This window comes from Acomys russatus, chromosome 4, assembly GCF_903995435.1.
Source record: "Acomys russatus chromosome 4, mAcoRus1.1, whole genome shotgun sequence".
Lineage (NCBI taxonomy): Eukaryota > Metazoa > Chordata > Mammalia > Rodentia > Muridae > Acomys > Acomys russatus.
Genome location: NC_067140.1, coordinates 81,222,209 through 81,243,889, shown reverse-complemented (window position 1 = coordinate 81,243,889; position 21,681 = coordinate 81,222,209). Strand labels below are relative to the sequence as shown.

The window sequence follows — 21,681 nt, the reverse complement described above, 5'->3', positions numbered from 1 at the left end:
ACAGGAACAGCAGCCCACAGAATGGTCTCAGCTTTCCCTGTCCATCACAAAGCTGGTCTGCCTCTTCTTTCCGTCTCTCTCTCCCTCTCCTTCCCTCTGCTCCTCCCTCCCTTCTCTCATAGGGAAGAAGTATTACATACTGAGTAGCCAACCGAAAACAGGGAAGTCAGGCTGGAGAGATGGCTCAGAGGGGAAGAGCATGGCTGCTCAGAGGGGAAGAGCATGGCTGCTCATCCAGAGGGCCTGAGTTCAATTCCCAGCAACCATAGAGTGGCTCACAACCATCTATAATAAGACCTGGTACCCTCTTTTGGCAGGCAGGCATGCAGGTAGAACGGTATGTATATAATAAATATGTAAATCTTTTTAAAAAAGAAAACAGGGAAATCAACTTGGCACCATCATAGTCCTCAGAGAACAGTATGGAGAGCTGCCCTGTAGGGTCAGGCTCCTGCACGAATGGCCATTGCTCGGACTTCCAGCACACAGTTGATCTTTGCTGAGTTTTAAACATCATATAAATGAAATTATATAGTATGTGTGATTTCTATCAGAAGATGTATCATATCACTTTTTAAAAAGTTGTTCAGATATTCCAAAGAACTTGAATGCTGCAGGACCCTGAAGAAACAATGGACTGCGCTCATCCTCAGTTGAGAAAACTAAAACCCAGGGAAAGAAGCAACTTGGCTGAGGTCACACACACTTGGTCAGAAATAAAACCACGGGCATCTCAAGCCAGCACTGCCTCTGCCATGCCCTCTCTTTGTTGTTCCCCGGGGACTCTGGTCAAACTGGTACTGGTTTGCCCTTAACTGCAAACCTTCAGTCACAAGTCTAGGACGGAGTTAACCAGGAGAAGTGGAAAGTTGGCAAGGTGACAGCCTGAAGTCCTCCAGTGGCCTTCCCACTGTCAGCTTCACAGCTTACAGAAGCTTATCAGCACCCCAAGGCAAACATGGCTCCTGGGGGTAGTTTCATATTGCCCAAGCTCATAGAAACAGAGGAATCAAAAATGCCAATTTACTCATTTTTCTTTTCTTTCTTTCTTTCTTTTTTCTTTTTTGGTTTTTCAAGACCAGGTTTCTCTGTGTAGCTTTGGCTGTCCTGGAACTCTCTTTGTAGACCAGGCTGGCCTTGAACTCACAAAGGTCAACCTGCTTCTGCCTTTCCAAGTGCTGGGATTAAAGGCATGTGCCACCATGCCCAGCTAATTCATTCATTTCTTAACAATTTCACATTTTACAACAATAAATAATCACTGAAGCTGTCCAGATGTTTCTGTAGCTCAGACACGTAGCAAGCCATGTGGCCAAGTCTAAGCAGGGCTGTTGCTTTTCCCACAACAGGGTGGGAACAGAAGCATTTCCCCACGTGCCATGTGGTCAGTGTTGCAAAGCCTTGCTGTCCCAGTGGCTGTTGTGGTTAAGTAGAGAACGCATGCCAACCTTAGATCCACCCGGCTGGTGCCTGGCGGAAGCATGGGCTCAGGATGGAAGCATTTCGTTGTGCAAAGAAAGAAAACCTTGGTGTCTAGGCAACATCTCCACACCCTGGACCATTAGCTCATGTATCCCCATGCTCTCTCAACAGTGATTAGTCCATCAGGTGGCTTCACTTTAGGACAGCAGTAAAGGTAATCTCAATTTATTTAATATTTGGGAAATGAGATGATTTTAAATATTTGGGTGATATGGTTTAGAGCTATGGCACATATTTTGCTATTGGCTATAGTCATTTGTAGTTTGGAAAAATTAAAAAAAAAAAAGGTTTAGAAAGGAGAGATGTGATAGTATTGAGAGGATCAGACATTGCTAGAAGGTCCATGGCTGGAGTCACTTGTCCTCCACAGGCACTGGCCAAGCTCAGAGTCATGTAGGCACAGATAGGATTCCCCTAGAAGCCTTTAGAAGAGCCTAGGAGTTCCTCCTCCTCGAGGTCGCTGCCATTTTGTATGGATGGTCACCCCTGTGTGCTGGCTGCTTCTGCAGAATAAACAAACGCTCTTTGTCTTTACATACTATTTGAGTCTGGGTCTTCCTTCAGGAATCTCTGGACCCTTACAGTATGACATACATATATTTTCCAAATACTAGGAGTTGGGCAGCATTGGAAATTCTCTTAAACAGTTATCTACAGCCAGGTGTGGTAGTGCAAGACTTTAATCCCAGTACTTGGGAGGCAGATGTAGGTGGATCTTTGTGAGTTTCAAGCCAGCCAGGGCTACCCAGTAAGACATTCCCCGCCCCCTACTCACCTCGTCTCAAAAAACAACACCAAGACAAACAAACAAACAAAAATCACCACCAACAAAAAACCCATTAAGGATTTCATCAAGCCTCTTATAAAGATAGAAGCTTAAATGCATGTTAATAAATGAAGGACACCAATCTAAAAAGACATTTGACTCTAATCATCTACAAAGAGCAAAAGCATTAAAGACATTAAAAAAAAAATAATGAGTACTGCACCCACTCCTGCTACCTAGCTAAGTACCAGTGTCCCTCTCCTCACCTCCCAAGGCTCAGGGATCATTGTTGGAGAGGAGGTAGAAGGCGTGAGAGCCAGAGGCAGTGGGTGACTACAGAATACATCTGGGCACAGCAGGGTAGCACAAAACCTGTGTAAACTCAAGCCAGACCAAATCCTCAAAAGAAGAGTTGGGCACACAATCACACCCCGGGCACTGGGGAAACTGGGATTCTTAGCGGCATTCTCGTAAGCTGACCATGTTTCACTGGAAGATTACATATCCAAGAATAATTGGGCAGCAAAGACTGGTCTTTAAAGGTTAAAAACAGAAAGACACAAAGTTGGGATAGGGGAGCAGATCCGGGGAAAGCTGAGGGGTGAATATGGTCAAAACACAAAACTCTCAAAGAAGGAATAATTTTTCAAAAGTTAAAAAAAAAAAAAAAAAAATAGTACTGACAGACAGAGGCTTGAAACTCTGTAGGTTATTAAACAGTGGATACTGACTGCCTTGCCTTTGTTCTAAACCACACACTGTACAAGAGTGATCTGTAACTTAAACAGTCACCTTTAACTGATAATGTGTCAAGGTAAATTCAGCGATACTGACAATAAACCACCCTGGCGGGGAATGCATAGTAGAGAGAGGCATTTGGGGTGGTGAAGGAGGGGGTAGAAAAATTTCACCTCCCCCTGAATTTTGCTGTCAATCCCAAACTTCTCTTAAAAGTTTTAAAAAAATAAAATTCTCTTGATTATATGCTCCATCACTCTGAATTTGAATGTACATTAAATATGATACATACTAATATCTAATGAGCACTTTACATGGACTATTCTCTTTAATCTTAAGGAAATAAGTACCTCTATCATTTTACAGCCAAGGGCATTAAAGATAACAGAATTTGGGCTGGAGAAATGGCTCAGTGGTTAAGGGCACTGCCTGCTCTTCCGGAGGTCCTGGGTTCAATTCCCAGCAACCACATCGTGGCTCACAACCATCTATAATGTTATATGATGCCCTCTTCTGCAGATAAAACACTCATATACAATAAATAAATCTTAAACAACAAAAAAAGAAAGACAAAAGAATTGAAATAATGAAAACAAATTCACAGACTAAAAATTTACGCATCAGTTTCCGATCATATTGGTTGGCGCTTTGTTACTGACTTATTTCCATCTTTCTCTAACATCCTGTTTCAGAAGTACCTCTTTTCATGTAAAAATCCACATTTCAAGATCATTATGTTGGCCCAATCCAGGAGAAACCCTAGACGAGGGGGGCGTGGGGTCAGAAACTACAAATCCCAGCATCCACCGCTGCTCCTCGGGCAGCTGCTTTCCTCTGCGGCTCGTCCCTCTTCTTCCTAGTTTCCACGTCCGAGACAGACTCCCACGCCCCACGCAGGTGTTACTGCCCACAGCTGCACGCATCACAGAGTCAGGCCTGGCTGCGACCCCGCCGCCCGGGCCCCAGGTCCCAGCGGTGCAGCCCGCGCTACCCACCTCACCCTCAGCTCCAACACGCCGCGCTTCTCTACGAAGGACGCGAAAACGGTTGCTACGTTAACGACGCAGCGTTTCGCCTGACTCGTGCGGCGGTCAAAGGTCGCCGTGGCGAGTTCCGCTTCCGGTTCCGGGATCTAGTTTGTTGTAGGCCGGCTCCGCGGACCTGAGTCGCGCTTCCGAACTCCCGGGTGTGGGCCAGCGTCGCTCGCCTTCTGCGGCTGCAGACATGGCGGCTTCCACGGCGGCCGGGAAACAGCGGATTCCTAAAGTGGCCAAGGTAGGCGGACCACGAAGGGCCCCAGCACAGCGTCTGCGGAGTCGTGCACCAGAGACTCCGGGCAGGGAGCTCGGCTCTTCGGTTGTCACTCCGAGTTCGTCTCGCTCCTTACCAGCCTTCGTTCCAGAGTGGTATTTTTGTAATGCGAGGCATAGGTTCGGCTCGGCAAGTTCTTAGTCTTGCTAGTCCCTGGGGATCCCTCACTTTTACTCGGGGCAACAGCACGCCAGTAAAACAGGTGGAAAGGCGAAATGGCAACCTTTATAGATGTATCCAAGGCGGTGCGCAAGAACCCGAGGGGTAAATAAAGGTCTAATGTGGTAGGTAGCCTTCTTTCTTTTTTTCCATCCTGAGTCATAAAAGCCAGAGTAGGTGTGCTGGCTAGATTTTTGTCAGCTTGACACCAGCTAAAGTTATCTAGGAAGAGAAACCTCAGTTTATAAAATTCTCCATCAGATTGCTTGTAGGCGAGTCTATAAGGCATTTTCTTGATTAAGGATTGATGTGGAGACCCAGCTTTCTCCAGGAGTGCCATGCCTGGGTCCTGAATAGTGTGAGGAAGCAGCTGAGCGTGGCTTTTGCATCCGCACCTGCCTTCGGGCCCCTGCCCTCCCCTGTGTAAGCCAATAGACTCGTTCCTACCCAAGTTGGTTTTGTTGTCGATGTTTTATCACAGCAGTTTTAAAAAAAAAGCAAATTAAAATAGTATATTCGCACTTAGGGTCCAAATAAATGCGAACATGTTCAACTTGTAGCTACTGTCTTGGGCCGCGCAGCTCCATGCGCTTGAGAACCTTACAGGCTAGTGATGGGAACTTAGTAACTAAGTTTCAGCTGGCTTAAAATAGCATGGCGAACCAATCTGTCCACTAGAGGGGCTAAAATAAGTAGAGAAATTCTGTAAACAGCTTATAATGAAGAGGCGGTGCTTTTTCTACTCTTTTACAAGGGAAAAGTTGCTGTCGTTTTGTCACTTGTTTCCCTTGAGACTTTCACCACGGACTTACAGTAATAATGTCAAGTATTATATGGAAAATGCGGAACCGCCACCCCCTTCTGTCTCACGGAGAATCGAACAGGTCGTTCAAAGAGGACATCTTGGACTCACACCTATCCTAGAAGTGTGTCGGGTTTTAAAATCTTGTGTGGAGAGCACTACCCAAAGCAGAAATGTCTTTTTTCCTAAAAGGTGAAAAATAAAGCTCCCGCCGAGGTGCAGATAACCGCCGAGCAGCTCCTGAGAGAGGCTAAAGAGCGCGAGCTTGAGCTTCTCCCGCCGCCGCCGCAGCAGAAGATCACAGACGAGGAAGAGTTGAACGACTACAAACTACGGAAGAGGAAGGTGAGTCTGTTAGGGTGTGCCACAGCAGGAGCCAGGGCCTGGGAGAGAACCCTGAGCGAGCCTGTGGGCTTTGACGTCAGGCTGATATTTGGGATTATTTAATCCACTAATATTGTAGAAGTTAAATGTGAAATTCTGCGCATTACTGAGAACACTTGAAGGCAATGTTAAAAACTGTTCTCTTACTAAGAATGAGAACAGAACGTATTAAAGTACTAGCTACTGTTATGGGCAGCAACAGCCGTTCTTCCAATAGGCACATCTATGCTTTTCTTGTTGTCTACGTGAACTTTAGAGAAACGCCTGTCACTGCAACCTTCTCTAGGAAGCTTTTTGTTCCTTAACATCTAAGGTATAATTTACTTTGTTTTGGGTGCATTGGTGTTTTGCCTCCATGTGTGTCTGTTTGAGGGTGTTGTGCCTCCTGGAACTGGTACAGACACTTGTGAGCTGTCCTGTGGGTGCTAGGAATTGAATCTGGATCCTTCAGAAGTACAGCTATTGCTCTTAACCACTGGGCCATCTCTCCAGTCCCCATAATTTGTCTTTAAAAGAATGAGATGAATAACTGATATTACAAGGCAAGAGGCAAAGTCATTTTCTCCTTACTGTACCACCCCTTCCCTTTTTTTTGCCTTTCAGACTTTTGAAGATAACATAAGAAAAAATAGGACTGTGATTAGTAACTGGATAAAATATGCACAGTGGGAAGAGAGTCTAAAGGAAATTCAAAGGTAAAATTGCTGGGACTGTAGTGTTTGTATGTAAAGATTCCGTAAAGCAGCACATGAGAAACTAAGGAAAGTAAAGCACCGGACTGGGCCTAGCTTCTGCCCCGTGGAGCCTGAGGGTTCTTCTGAGGGACTTTGGGGCACAGGAAGGGCATCTGTGGAGTGTCGCCGCAGGTTCTGTATGTGGGACTCGCTGCCAGCATTCTGTGGTAAAGAAACAGTGTTCTGTCTGTCCTCTGAGTACTCGTATTTCAAAATAAAAAGTGTTCTGCTGAAATCTGTTGTTGAGATAAAAACTATGGCCTTCACTTCCAGTTGGCAGCCTTTCTGCATTCTCCCTTACGCCGCTGTGACCGAGCACACCATTGCCCTGTACTGTGACATTTGTTTGCCCTCTGCCTTGACCCCTTGAAGGCACCGTTCTTCACCAGCCTTGGCTTTTGAACAAACTAGAGCTCCCTCTTACATTCTCAGTTCTGGAGTTCCTGCTGCTTAGCCTGTTCCATCAAACATTGCCATTTCTCTCTCTGCTTCCTGTGCAGACCCTGACTGTAATGGTCATGACATTATGAAATAATCACAAGCTGGTCTCCCTTTAAGACTATACTATAAGAGCCAGGTACAGTGGCTCATGTCCTTAATCCCAGCACTCAGAGGCAGAGGCAAGTGGATTGCTATAAGTTTGAGGCCAGCCTGGTCCACAAAGAGAGTTCCAGGACAGCCAGGGCAATTATACAGAAAAACCCTGTCTCAAAAAAACCAAAAAGTTGCCAGGCCTGGTAGTGCACGCCTTTAATCCCAGCACTCAGGAGGCAGAGGCAGGCAGATCTCTGTGAGTTTGAGGACAGCCTGGTCTACAAAGAGAGTTCCAGGACAGCCAAGGCTACACAGAAACCCTGTCTCGAAAAACAACCAAACAAAAAGACTATTCAGTAACCTGACGACATCATTACTTTTCCTCTTTTCATGACCAGACCTTGGCTCATGATAAGACTTTAGCAACATAGGAGGATGTTGGCGCTAATTTGAGGTGCCTGTTGTGGCTCTTACAGACACTGGCTTTGATGCTCTCCATCTTATCTGTTAAGGGCTCGATCCATATACGAGCGTGCTTTAGATGTTGACTACAGAAATATTACACTATGGCTGAAATATGCAGAAATGGAGATGAAGAACCGCCAGGTCAACCACGCCCGGAATATCTGGGACCGTGCCATAACAACACTGCCACGAGTCAACCAGTTCTGGTAAGTTGCTGATTGCAGGAAGCAGTCTTTGTGAACTAGAAAAGTACCACTTGCTTGTGTATTGGTCTTATTTGCAATTATAATAATTTTATATGTTGAACTTTACATTCTACTTTTTCTTAAAATAGACAGTTTTTTATTGTCATGTAATCTGTGAGTTATAATCCTAATGTTTTACAGTTTTGTAATCAAAACTTAAATGGTGAGTATAATCCTTTATTCGTAAGAAACTTATTAATGAACTAGGCAGTAAGCCCCTCTCCCGATGGTTCTTTCTTTCTTTCTTTTTTTTTTTTTTTGATGCAAAAGAAGTTTAATTTAATTTTATTTTTTTAAACACATTTTTATTGAAAAATAAAATAATTCATATTACATCTCATTTTCTATCCCATCCCATGCATCCTCCCATTCCTCCCTCCCTCCCACTTTCACCCCAATCCCCCTTCCCTATGTCTGTGACCGAGGGGGACCTCCTCCCCCTGAATATGGTGCTAGGGTATCAAGTCTCTTCTTGGTAGTCCGCTATCCTTCCTCCGAGTGCCATTGGTTCTTTCTTTTTAAGGCTTATATTTTAATAAGAAAACATTTGCTTTAACATTTTGGAAAAATAAAACTTAAAATTGGCCATGTAGTGGCGCTGCACGCTTTTAATCCCAGCACTTGGGAGCCAGTGGCAGGTGGGTCTCTGAGTTCAAAGCCAGCCTGGTCTATAGAGTAAGTTCCAGGACAGCTAAGGCTACAAAGAGTAACCTTGTCTCAAAAAACAAAAACAAAACAAACAAAACCCCTTAAATCTTTGCATTTAGCAAAACATGGGAACTATCAAAGCTTACTTTTTTCCTAAGTCATGTTGACCACAGTAGGCATCTTTGGATGATTCTGTCAGGTACAAGTACACGTACATGGAGGAGATGCTGGGCAACGTTGCTGGTGCCCGTCAGGTGTTTGAGCGCTGGATGGAATGGCAGCCCGAGGAGCAGGCCTGGCACTCCTACATCAACTTCGAGCTGAGATACAAAGAGGTGGAGCGGGCCCGCACCATTTATGAACGCTATATCCTTCGAGCGAGGTATTAGTGGCACGTGGTTGTCGTGGGTGTCTGCCTCCCCAAAAGATGTCCCAGTAAAGCTATTAATGTACACCGGAGGTCAGGAAGGCCAGTTTCATCACTTTCACAGTTTTTTTGTGGGGATAGAAATTGGGCACATAAGAATTTGTGGACTGGGTGACTTGAGTCTTTTAGTGATATTGTGGGTTCATTTTTGGGGTTTGCACTAAGGTCTGGCTGCTAGAACCAGAGGCCTGTGTTGATCATTAGCACTGCTACTGGAGGTCATGCAGAGGGTTACTACTTACTAGCTGTGTCTCCAGAGTCATTTAGTTCCTTGAGGCCATGTGTCCTTTCTGTATAAGAAAAGTTAAAACTAAATATGGTGAAGGCTAAGTGTATACACTTGCCTAGCATTATTCTGAGGCCCTGGGTTTAGGATCCAGCACTACAGAAAACAACACTAGAGGATAGTGTTTGTGAAAGCCCTGTTAGAAACAGCCCTGTGGGCCTCATCACCCAGAGGTGCCTTATTTGCACATTGCCACACATGTTAAAATTTGTTTGGAATCCTCAAATTAATACGTGCCACACTTTAGCAGCCACTTATAGGACACGTGTAGGACAGTAAACATTTGGTGTCGCTCAGCGTGCAGTTGAAGTCCATTGCAGCTGTATATAGTGATGCCTGAGTGTGAAGGCATGAGAGGCCCATACTGTGTCCACAAGAGGCATTCTCCCTCTGAAGCCAGTGGAATGTTCTGGCACCTATGATGAGACAGCCCAAGGCTAGGTGTTGATGCCCAGAGCCACGTCGCACGTGAGTAGACGGCTCAGTTGATCAGGTGCTTAGTGTACAAGCATAGAGGCCTGGGTTTGGATCCCGAGCGGCCATGCAAATACATGACCTCAGCACATATCTGTAATCCCAGTGCTGGGGAGGGAGAGACAGGAGGACCACGAGGACTCTTAGCTGCATAGGTGAGCACCAGGCTGTGAGAGGCCCCATCTCAAAAAATAAGGCAAACAATTGAATAAGGTACCTAGGTCAGCCTCTGGCCTCTTACCCATGCACGTATGTTCATGTGCATGCACACACACAGGACATGTACACACACAGGAAAATAGCTAAGATGTGCTGGTTTTAGAATTTAAAACTCTGGCCTGTAGGAGATGCATCCACATTCCTCCTAGGATCAGTGGCTTGGCATTCAGAGTTCTTACTGGCTTTACAGAACTGCTGCAAACAGTGAGAACCTGATTGTGCAACATCTAGATTTTAAGTTGTCTCTACATTCATGGTGGCTTAGCAGAGACTTGAGAAGCACTTGGTTTGTAGCAGGTGAAACCCTAAGCAGTGCAGGAACTGCTCCGTTTTACAGGTGCGGAAACAGACCGGGAATGACTCGGTAACTTGACCAGGGTCTTAGGTGGTGACGTGTGTGTATTTGACCCAGGAAATCAGCCTCAGAATTGATGTTCTTAACACCTTTGCTACTCCTGAGTATATTTTCACTGTGGAAGTTACTGGCTCCGTGAAGGAAGGTTCATGTGCCCGTTCATACAATGGCAAGTGAAGCTTTAGCTAGACTGTAGCTTTCTCTTTGTGGCAGATGGCTTCATTCATTTGGGTGGACTGCTGTCACTGAGCATCTACTGTAATGGCCATGGTCTTTTGCCCAGAAAGTGCAAAGTCTCATAAGCATTTCCTCATTTAATAAAGCAATGGTAGGCAAGGTTGGTACTATTTTTCCCTTTCCACATGAAAAAACTGAGACAGATGACTTGCTGAAGATCACCTGGCTTATAGCCAGGTTGGGGGTTTTCTTTGGCTCCAGACTCGTTCTGTGTGTCCCACTGCTACAATACTGAGTCCACACTGAAGGCAGCTCAAATGAGCACCGTGACCCTGACGTCATAGACTGGGGGGAGTTGGTAGACCCCTTTGTATGGGTTCCATCACCCCTCCAGTTGTATTTTGAGTTGCTGGAGTTTGTAGGATGCTCAGGGCACTAAGCCTGTGTACTTGTGTGCATGTGGCCTTGCGCTGAGCTGCCCTCAGGCTCCAGGGCTTTCCTTCACTCCTTGCACTTGTGCTTGTGCACCCTGCTGTGAAGAACTGGATCAAGTACGCGCGGTTTGAGGAGAAGCATGCTTACTTTGCCCATGCCAGGAAGGTCTACGAGCGAGCGGTGGAGTTCTTCGGGGATGAGCATATGGACGAGCACTTGTATGTGGCCTTCGCTAAATTTGAGGAAAATCAGAAAGAAGTAAGTCGTGATGAGCTCATTTCTGCTTTATTTTGTTCACTTATTCATAGAGAAAATGTTTTCTAGACACAGAAATAATTTATGCAGAACAGCGTGCATGCATTGCTGAGCTATAGATTGGAGTTGAGAGGTCATGTATGACAGCTGGCTTGGTTTCATTTGCTTTGTTGGAAAATCAAGCCTTTAAACAGGAACACCTGGAGTTAGGTGTCTATCATCCCAACTCTCAGAAAACTGAGGATTGACTCTGAGGCTGAGGCAGGAGGATAACCTTGAAGCCACCTTAGAGTACTTATGACCTTGGCTCGCAAACACAGAAGTCTACCTATAAACTGATGAGAGTCATTTGGAGCCCTGACTCAAGGGCCTTATAAATAAGAAGCTGGGGAGGCAAAAGAACCAGTGCCCTCAGCTAGAGGAAACAAGGGAGAATGGAGAGAGATTGCCCCACAAATAAGCCAGCTCCTTTCTTCCTTGGTAGACACAGAAAATAAGGGAATTGGAGGCACCAGCTTCTTTCGGGGGGGCAAAGACTAGACGGTTTTGAGTGGGACAGTGACTGGATGTGGGGCAGGGTCGGGCCAGGGTGGAGCCGGGGAGGGCTGAGGATGCCGCTCAGCGGGTAAAGCTGTGGGCTTGACCATCAGCACTCACCACCTAGGAGGCAAGGATAAGACCAGCAAGTCAGCAGCAGATGGAGCAGGTACTAGCAGCAGCACTTGTTCAAAGAGTCAGGAAAGGAAAGGAGAGCAGGAGAGGAACCAAGGCAGACTTCATGGGGCTTTGCGGGTGAGCAGGTCTGTCATGGAGGTATTGCCTGTGAGCCTGGGAAAGGACTCAGGATGGGTCAGGAGAACACAGAAGCTCAGTTTGTGACAGTATTAAATATGAAACTAAAATAAGAATATTAGGCCTTCCTAATCGAGGCCTGACATTTTCATTTATAAGTAATAGGCTGCAGTTGTTCTCAAGGTGTGGCTAAAAGAGTGTGCTTTAGACAGTGATCTTCTAACCTGCTCTTAGTTTGAAAGGGTACGAGTTATCTACAAATATGCCCTGGATAGAATTTCAAAACAAGAGGCCCAAGAACTATTTAAAAACTATACCATCTTTGAGAAGAAGTTTGGCGACCGGAGGGGTATAGAAGACATCATCGTGAGCAAACGGAGATTCCAGTATGAAGAAGAAGTGAAGGTGGGTGCTGCTGTAGAGGGCTAGTGCTGTCAGGGCTCTCTGGGATGGTGCTGCTGTGGGTGGCTAGTGTTGTCAGGGCTCTCTGGGATGGCGGGGCTGTAGAGGGCTAGTGTTGTCAGGGCTCTCTGGGATGGCGGGGCTGTAGAGGGCTAGTGTTGTCAGGGCTCTCTGGGATGGCGGGGCTGTAGAGGGCTAGTGTTGTCAGGGCTCTCTGGGATGGCGGGGCTGTAGAGGGCTAGTGTTGTCAGGGCTCTCTGGGATGGCGGGGCTGTAGAGGGCTAGTGTTGTCAGGGCTCTCTGGGATGGTGCTGCTGTGGAGGGCTAGTGTTGTCAGGGCTCTCTGGGATGGCACAGACAACAGCGAGTCCAGCTAGTGATCACTGTCTGGATGATGTGTCTGATAGACTTGGCAGCTAGTTTAGAATTGGAATAAATGTGGCTGGGAGAAAGGAGGGCAAGCCGTGCTGGATTTGCTGTGCCACTCCCATGTGCAGACATCTTAATGATAGCAAGCTGGAGAAGTGTCGGTCCTAGCGCTTAGAAAATAGAGGCAGAAAAATTGTTAGTTTGAGGCCACCCCCGGTTTCATATCAAGTCCATGCCTCAAAAGAAATGTGGCATCTGTCTGAGCTTATTTTTGGAAAAGGATAGAAGGGTCAGATGTGGGCGAAACACCTTCTTTGCATGAGCAAGAGATCTATGATTGACAGTTCTGTTCCCATCTCTGTAATATACCATTTTGATTTCAGTTTAAGATGGCAGCATTTTCTCTAACTGTTCTGTGTATCTTTTGCTTAGTCAGATTGACATAGCTTCTAGGAAAGGACTAAGTATGGTGCTAAATAAAGCAGTAGGTCAGTTATATTAAGAGAGGTAAGATATGCTCAGGATAATTTACTGTTATTTGAAAGGCGGGTTTCCTGCTTATAGTCTCATATATACCCATTATAATTTTTATCAACATAATGGTATACAGCCATATGTGTAAAAAATACGTTTATATTGAATAAATTACTTAAATTAAAAAAAAAAGATTATTGTCTAAGACCAATTGTCCTATCAAAAAAACAAAAACATTTATAAAGTTGGAGGCTGTGTGTAGTGGCTCAGGCCTGGAGTCCCAGGACTGGGGAGGCCACGGCAAGACAGTTATCATGACTTCACGGCCAGCCTAGGCTATGGAGTGAGACCCTGTTTCAGAAACAAACAAATGGAGCGTCACTATTGAGCAGTTCTCTTCCATGACTGCACCAGAAGACAGGCTTTGCCGCGCAGCGCCTAGCCAGTGACCTTTTACATTCCTTCTGTACAGCCGCAGGGACGGTGCTTTCAACGTGAGGTAGCAGGGGAAAATCTAAAGGGAGAAATTGCCAAAATATAGCAAGTTTGGTGTCACACAGTTCTGATAGGTGTCAAGTCTAGCACTTGGTTCTGTTTTTATTGATTGAGCGGGGTTTTTCCTAGGCTAACCCACACAATTACGATGCGTGGTTTGATTACTTGCGCTTGGTGGAGAGTGACGCAGAAGCCGACACTGTGCGTGAAGTGTACGAGAGGGCCATTGCCAACGTGCCGCCCATCCAGGAGAAGAGGCACTGGAAGCGTTACATCTACCTCTGGATCAACTATGCGCTCTATGAAGAGCTGGAGGCCAAGGTGAGAAGGGAGCTGTGGCTCGGCCATTAGTGGCTGTCTTACCTCAGCACCATGGCTTGGCCTGCTGTGGAGAGTAACTGGTAGGTCCAGCCTTTGAGACAGCTTTAAATTCCTTTAGGGCTCTGTCCACCGATGTACATCATTTAAGCTGCCTGCGCCCTTGTGTTTTGTTTTAAAACCTTGAGCACAGTAATATAGATAGCATTTAAAACTGAAACAACGACCAGTAAGCCAGTTGCTTACATACAGTTTCCTAGTAGTTCGTTTTGTCACAAATAAGGACCGTGTCCAACTGTACATTTTTGCTTTTGGTAAAATCAAGTAGCATTTGCAGAAATAGGTTATGTGTATGTAACAGGTAAAGTCTAAACTCTGTTGATCTGAGACTCTAATACCTTTCCTTCTGCTGTCAGGATAAGGCCTTTCTACAGAGATCCATTCCAGTTTGATGGCCACGTTGTTACTCTTAGACAAAAGTTAGATGATCAAAAGTAGTTGCTCTTTTTGATCATAAATTAAATCAATATTTAAAAATAGCATCTGGAGAAATGGGGGTCTCTTTCTACGAGTCAGCATGAAATTAATTGGTAAAATCAGTATTAACATTAATTAATTTATCATCTTGATGCAGGACCCTGAAAGAACAAGACAGGTATATCAAGCGTCTTTGGAGCTTATTCCTCACAAAAAGGTACACTTGCTGTATCAAAATCCTGTTTTATTACTTGTAAAAATAGTATATATCAGTTGAAAATTTTTGAGTGACATGAGAATCATCAACAAGAGATACAGTCTGTGTCTGAGGAAACACCCTACTGTCCAGTTCATAGAGCGTTCTGTGCTGTGACCAGCCTGCAGTGCAGACACCAGTGTGGAAATCCAGGGCAGTAACTAAGTGCATGCTTATGTGGTTGAACACATGGCTTCTCTGGAGAAGTTAAATGTTACTGCACCACATTTCCCAGCATGAGAAACAAAAAGTCCTGCTTTAGAAGTGAGGACTGAGTGGAATTCTTAGAAACAGGATGTTTACCAATTTTTAAAACATTTTAAGTAGAAGCTGCATGTCATGAAGTCATGAAGGGAGAGCTGTGCATATGCCATAATGTACTTATAGAAGTCAAAAGACAGTTCTGGGGAGTTGGTCTTGTCCACCATGTGGGTCCTGGAGATTAAACACAGAGGTCAATCTTGACAGCTGGTGCCATCTTTCATTGAGTCATTTCACCAGCCTTGTGGTATATTTTTAATTGTTGATAAATGCCATCTTTGCTTAAAAACAAAATACATTTCACCTCACACTGAAATGTTTCCAGTGGCATTTGGTTAATTAATATAAATGTAATGTAAATGAGCCTCTTAAATTAGATCTTTTTATGCTTGTGTTTTGTAGTTCACATTTGCCAAAATGTGGTTATATTATGCACAGTTTGAAATAAGACAGAAAAATCTTCCCTTTGCCAGAAGAGCTCTGGTAAGTAAAAAAAAAGGCTCAGTGCATTCCTTTCAGTTGTATGAGGAGGTTAAGACCTTTGTGCTTATAGTCTGTATGGAGAGAGGGGGGAGGGGGGAGAGAGGAAGGAGGGAGTCAGCAACAAAATATATTGTTTATAGCCTGGGACATGTTAGAAAACTAATAGTGCTTTGAGAATAAGTGCCTAGTGCGTGAGGGGACATAGTATAACCCTTTCTACCTCCCTGCAGGGCAAGGCTCAGGGACCACCGAAGAGGAGGAGGTGAGGGGACATAGTGTAACCCTTTCTACCTCCCTGCAGGGCAGGGCTCAGGGACCACTGAAGAGGAGGAGGTGAGGGGACATAGTGTAACCCTTTCTACCTCCCTGCAGGGCAGGGCTCAGGGACCACCAAAGAGGAGGAGGTGAGGGGACATAGTGTAACCTTTCTACCTCCCTGCAAGGCTCAGGGACCACCGAAGAAGAGGAGGTGAGGGGACATAGTGTAATCTTTCTACCTCCCTGCAGGGCAGGGCTCAGGGACCACCGAAGAGGAGGGGGTGAGGGGACATAGTGTGATCTTTCTACCTCCCTGCAGGGCAGGGCTCAGGGACCACCGAAGAGGAGGAGGTGAGGGGACATAGTGTAACCTTTCTACCTCCCTGCAGGGCAGGGCTCAGGGACCACCGAAGAGGAGGGGGTGAGGGGACATAGTGTAACCTTTCTACCTCCCTGCAGGGCAGGGCTCAGGGACCACCGAAGAGGAGGAGGTGGGAAGCATAAGAACAGGCAGTGGGGAAGAGTGCTGCTGTGACGTATCTTCTGGAGATGGCATGACTGTCACTCAAACTTAGAGCAGCGCAGTGGGCTGCAGGAGCCTTGCACAAGATGAAGCCATCCCCACATGAGTGGAGGAGGGGCTCGTGAGACTCCGTGCAGCTGGGAAGTTATTGACAGCAGACAGCTGCTCAGTGGGAGGCAGCCATTTTTATTTTTCTTCAGGGTGGCACCGGGTTGCCCATGCTCATGGAGCCAAAACTAACTGGATTCAGTGTGACGTGAAGGCGGGCAGTACATGTTGGAAGAGAGAGTGAGAGGAGAAGTGGGGTGGATACAATCAGGAGACAGTGTGTATATGAATGAAAGTGTCAAGAGATACAAACACACACAGGGCCGAAGCCGGTGGCACCGGCCTTTAGCCCTGCACTTGGAAGGTAGGCGCAGGCGGGTCTCTGAGCCGGAGGCCAGCCTGGTCTACAGAGCTGTTACATAGAGAAACCCTGTCTCTAAGACAACAACAAAAAGTCCCAAAACAAACCAAATCAAAACAGTGCTTAAAGAAACGTTAAATGATAATGCTTAAGTTATGAACATCACTAGTTACTAGACTTGCCCCCAGATTAGTTGTCTGGAGTTAGTTTGAAAGCACCCTCCTCATAATTTGTCACAAAATGTCTCAGCAGGATAAAACACTGTGCATACATAGAATATCCTTCAGACAAACTACTTGCTTCCTGTGGGTAGTAAGTTAGGCTTGGTTATATTTTATTTAAAGGTTTGTATGTTTGACATTCATATTTTCTAGGCGATCCTGCGGAGGTATAAAACCCAGTAGTTGTATAATCCTGCAATATAGCCTGTGGCTGACCGAGCCCAGTGACCACAGGCCCCAGTGTCCGCTGAGTGCCTAGTGTGAAGTGGACAGTGTGACAGCCCAGCCACAGAACAGCCTGCTGACCCCAAGCAGAGGATAGCTTCTAGGACAGAGTGACAGTGACTAAAGTAAGGTGAGCCATAAGTATAACAATGCTCTTGGCCATTTTATTCTCCAGGGGACCTCCATAGGCAAATGTCCAAAGAACAAGCTATTCAAAGGTTACATAGAACTGGAACTGCAGCTTCGAGAATTTGACAGATGCCGGAAGCTTTATGAAAAGTTCTTGGAATTTGGACCTGAAAATTGTACCTCATGGATTAAGTTTGCAGAATTAGAGACAATCCTTGGTGATATCGAGAGAGCTCGAGCAATCTATGAACTAGCCATCAGCCAGCCACGCTTGGACATGCCAGAGGTGAGGACCCCAAGTTGAATATATCTAGGTAGTCCTCAAGTAGTTCCTCTAGCTAACCATCCAAAAGTGTAAAGATGACCCAACTAACCTACAGTCTTCTCCACTCTGGTCAGGATGCTTCTGTTTGTTGAATAGGAAAGTAGGCTAGGGGAGTGTCAGCAGCAGCCAACCCACCATCACCAACACACACACACACATCACAGCTGACAGAGAAAGGTAAAGGGGGTGAAGAGAGGGCTGGCAAGGAAACAGCTGTAGGACCCCATCTGGAGCACAGGAAACAGAGTAGAGACTACATATCTCTGCCCTTAGCATACTTTTGCCTGAGACATGATCTTCCTAGATTCGACTGCTGCAGCCTGGAGCCCTGGCCTGCCTCAGTAGTTAAGCCACAGGCAGGGCTGACTGGAGTCCCCAGAAGCCACACAAGTGTCCTGGTCTTCTTGTGTTAGCATGACCCTGCATCAGGGCAGCTTCCTGTAGGTCTGGTTCCTCGATGGCCTCAGCTTCTCCACCAGACCACCAGCTCCAGGGTCCATGCCCTGTTTTGTCTTTAGGACTGGTGCGCAGTTAGTGTTTTTTGAACTCAAGTAACAAGAAATTGGCATTGAGGAAAGGAACACACAGTGGCTAATTTGGCCTATTTTCTCCCTAAAAGTTAACTGCATGTGACAGGATCATGAAAGTACCTGGAATTCTTGACAAGTTTTGGTTGTATTGAATATTTGAAAAGAAAATGTAAAACTGAATGCAAGGCTTTTTTTTTTTTTTAATCTAAAATTATAATCACGATTTGGCAGGCCTCTAAATGCCACTATTACTTCACGCACATATGGTCTAATTGATGAGGGGAGTCTTTGTTCCTTGACATAGGTCAGGATGACTGAACGATAGGGCATGTGGCTCTTTTGGTGCTGAGCTTGACCTATTGTTTTCTTAGGTACTTTGGAAATCATATATTGATTTTGAGATTGAGCAGGAAGAGACTTCAAGAACACGAAGCCTTTACAGACAGTTGCTTCAGCGAACGCAGCATGTCAAGGTACTGTACTTTGTCAGTAATCTTTCATTTTGGGTTGTGCAGCAGTTTTGGGGTTTTTTAGACAAATTATTTTAAATGTCTTTTTTGTTCTTAGAATCTGTCCTCAGGATTTAAGAATATAATTATCAGGCCATTGTTTCTGCTATACATGAATCTCTTGGGAATCACAGGGTTAAAGTAGTTTTTTTCAGCATTTTAAAACTATGGCAGACACCTAAAAGCAGGAGACTGTTCCAGTACCGACACTGCAGTGTCTGTTCAGTGCGCCAGCCTGTGCCATGAGCTAAAGAAGTGACTTTATGATCACCAGGGTTACTGTCTTCTGCTAACATGCTTAATTTGGTTTTGTTTTCTTTCTTTCTTTCTCTCTCTCTCTCTCTCTCTCTCTCTCTTTTTTTTTTTTCCCTATTTGTCAATTTTTTAAAGGTATGGATCAGTTTTGCTCAGTTTGAGTTATCTTCAGGGAAAGAAGGAAGTGTGGCTAAATGCAGACAGATTTATGAAGAGGCTAATAAGACCATGAGAAACTGTGAAGAGAAAGAAGAGAGACTTATGTTGCTGGAATCCTGGCGAAGTTTTGAAGATGAATTTGGAACAGTATCAGACAAGGAGAGAGTAGACAAACTCATGCCAGAAAAGGTCAAGAAGAGGAGAAAGGTCCAGGCCGACGATGGGGTAAGGGCTCAGGTCTAGGGCTTGTTCATCTCATGTCAAAGAGTAAGAATGCATCTGACTGTGGAGCGTGTGCTCTGAAGTACTATTTGATCATCCCTAAAAGCAGAAATGGACAACCTGGGTATAAGGAGCCACTTGTAGTGTGGACACCAGGAAGACAGCCAGGGGTGGAAAGTGGGACAGTGTGGAAGCAAAGACTTCTGAGTGAAGGTGGAGTCTGGGAGTTACATGAGGCCTGGTATTGGTAGAGTGGGAAGTCAGCATGGGGGTGGGGGAGCTTCACCTTTTAGAGGAACCAGTCTTAAGGCGGCTTTGTAGGGTAGAGCAAGTTTGGTGGGAGCCATGTAAGACTTTTATATATGACTAGATTGCTGGCGTTTGGACAGGTAGATCTGAGGGACTTAGGTTGAAGATGATCCATTGGTTGTTTTTATAACTGGGGTGGGGGGCAGAAGGTAGGAGCTGAGAGCCTGCATTTTAGGACAGTGGAATCCATGCTAACTGGGAATGAGGTGAGAGCTAGGCATCCAAGTAATACACAGCTGTGTGCTCTCTGCTCCTGAATATTTAGTAAAACTCAGATTTTAACAAATTAATTTTAAGAGTGATTTGCCTGCATGGGTACCACATACCTGCCTGGTGCCCTCTCAGATCAGAAGGCAGCACTGGATTCCCTGGAACTGGAGTTACTGGTTGTAAGCTACCATGTAGGTGCTAGAAACCTGATCTGGGTCCTCTGCGAGAGAAACAAGTGCCCTAAACAGCTGGGCCACCTCTCCAGCCCCTAAAACTCAGAGGCAAGGTGATTGACGTGCTGCGTGTTTTGATTGCCTGTGCTTGGATGTTTAGTTTTCTTCCACTTGTTCAGTCCTTGGTGAGCTAGTGTGGTGTGGCTGCTTAGTCACTCATTTAGGCCCAGCCTTTTGTTGCTTCTACAGCAGGATTTAATGTTGCTTTGTAAACAGCTCAGTTTGACTTGTACGCTTCCCAGACATCCTTCACTCTACCTTCTGGATGAAGCGTGCTCCAGTTATGTGTCTGCTCACCTTTTCACTGGTGTATTTACTTCTGCAGTCTGATGCTGGCTGGGAAGAATACTATGACTACATCTTTCCAGAGGATGCTGCCAACCAGCCTAACCTCAAGCTTCTGGCAATGGCCAAACTTTGGAAGAAACAGCAACAAGAAAGAGAAGCTGCCGAACAGGATCCAGATAAGGATATTGATGAGAGTGAATCCTCATCTTTTTAAATGTTGCAATTGCTTTTTATAAACTAATAGTGTAGGACTTTGACTTCTGGATGTTTTTATATATTTACACAGTAAGGAATTGTTTTGACAGCTACCTTTTGAATTATTTTTTAAAATGCTCTTGGGCTAACTACGGGTGGGAGATTGCAAATAAAGAATTTTTAACAATTTTGCTAGCTGAGCACAAACTTTCCTAATATTTGCTCACATTGTCTTTAGTAGATGGAATTACTGTGCTTAGTGCCTGTTTCAGGTGGAAATGCAGACTTTCTTCAGTGTTCAAGACCCATTCTCTTGAAACTTCTCAGGCATAGGCTTGCCATGATGGTGTGTGTGCATCTGCCCTCTAACCACACAAGCTCGACAGTTCCAGCAGTACCATGAGGTGGTTGTGTATTCTAATCTGTCTTCAGCTTCCTCACTCAAGCATATGTTGTATCATGGCACCTGATGTTGATGAGTCCATTAGAAGAGGGATATGGTGTTATCAGTCTTGCTCTCACCCCACCCCCCTTTTTAAAAGCATTATGTGTCCATTCTTTATAGAATTAGATGGACTTGGGCTAGTGTTGCCTCTAAACATCCTGAGGTGATTTTCAGCGGCCACATCTTGATTTGCCCAGGAACATTATAGTTTGGCTTCAGTTTTGCTCTCATCAGCTTCTCACAATGGCTGAATTTTGTCTAAGACGCTTGTTTAGAAAACCCTGGCACGATTATACCGAACCTGAGCACAGTACCCTATGTTCAAAGAGTTTGGGAAATTTTGGGTTTATGTTAACGTCTTTGTTAATTGAGTTTCTTTAGAGTCTTTGGAGGCTTCATATGCTGCTCTAGGGTCAGAGTCACCACAGCGCTGTTGCCAGTTTCCCAGTTTCCCAGGCCTTGTGAATTGTGCAGTTATATCTGCCTACAGAATGTGCATCTCCCAGCATGCTATGTGTGAGCTCATAGCAATGGATGTTTAACAGTTGTCATACGCAGCAGGTGTCCGAAAGACCCACAGTGACTGACTGTGCTCAGTGATGGCGCTGAAAGTAAGTAGCACAGTAACATACTTGTTGGTGTTCTACTCACACGGTAAAATAGCCTGGTCTTGGAGGCACTGTTTTAATTATTCTGTAATTCATAGCCATATTTTCTTTTGTTCCCCACCCAATTCCTAGAACTGTTTTTTGTTTTGGTTTTTTTCCCCCAGGACTGGTTTCTACCTATGTATAAGAACTGTTAGTACACAACTGATTATTAAATGTAAGTATATCCAAGGGAATAAGAGCTGCTTAGTGAAATTACTAAATTACTAAACAAAGCAGTCTTGAAAATAAGATAATGTGAAAGTTAGAAGAAAACAGTACTACTAGGTAAACAATCGATCCTCTTGCAGCACCAGACCGGCACCAGGCCCTGGCATCAGCCTGAGTGTGCACTGAGGCTGCGTT

General features: G+C 45.3%; 1 protein-coding gene across 1 annotated transcript; it reads left to right on the top strand.

Moving 5' to 3' along the window:
* The first annotated feature begins 4,137 nt into the window (after nt 1-4,137).
* Crnkl1 (crooked neck pre-mRNA splicing factor 1) lies at nt 4,138-20,414 on the top strand. The gene is made up of 14 exons (XM_051144779.1): nt 4,138-4,261; nt 5,451-5,603; nt 6,246-6,337; nt 7,423-7,581; nt 8,468-8,634; nt 10,721-10,899; nt 11,923-12,093; nt 13,558-13,749; nt 14,381-14,440; nt 15,143-15,223; nt 17,035-17,274; nt 18,215-18,316; nt 18,743-18,991; nt 20,066-20,414. Exons 1-14 carry the CDS (start codon nt 4,211-4,213, stop codon nt 20,240-20,242), a joined length of 2,073 nt encoding a protein of 690 aa, XP_051000736.1. The 5' UTR covers nt 4,138-4,210; the 3' UTR covers nt 20,243-20,414.
* Nucleotides 20,415-21,681: the final 1,267 nt, after the last annotated feature.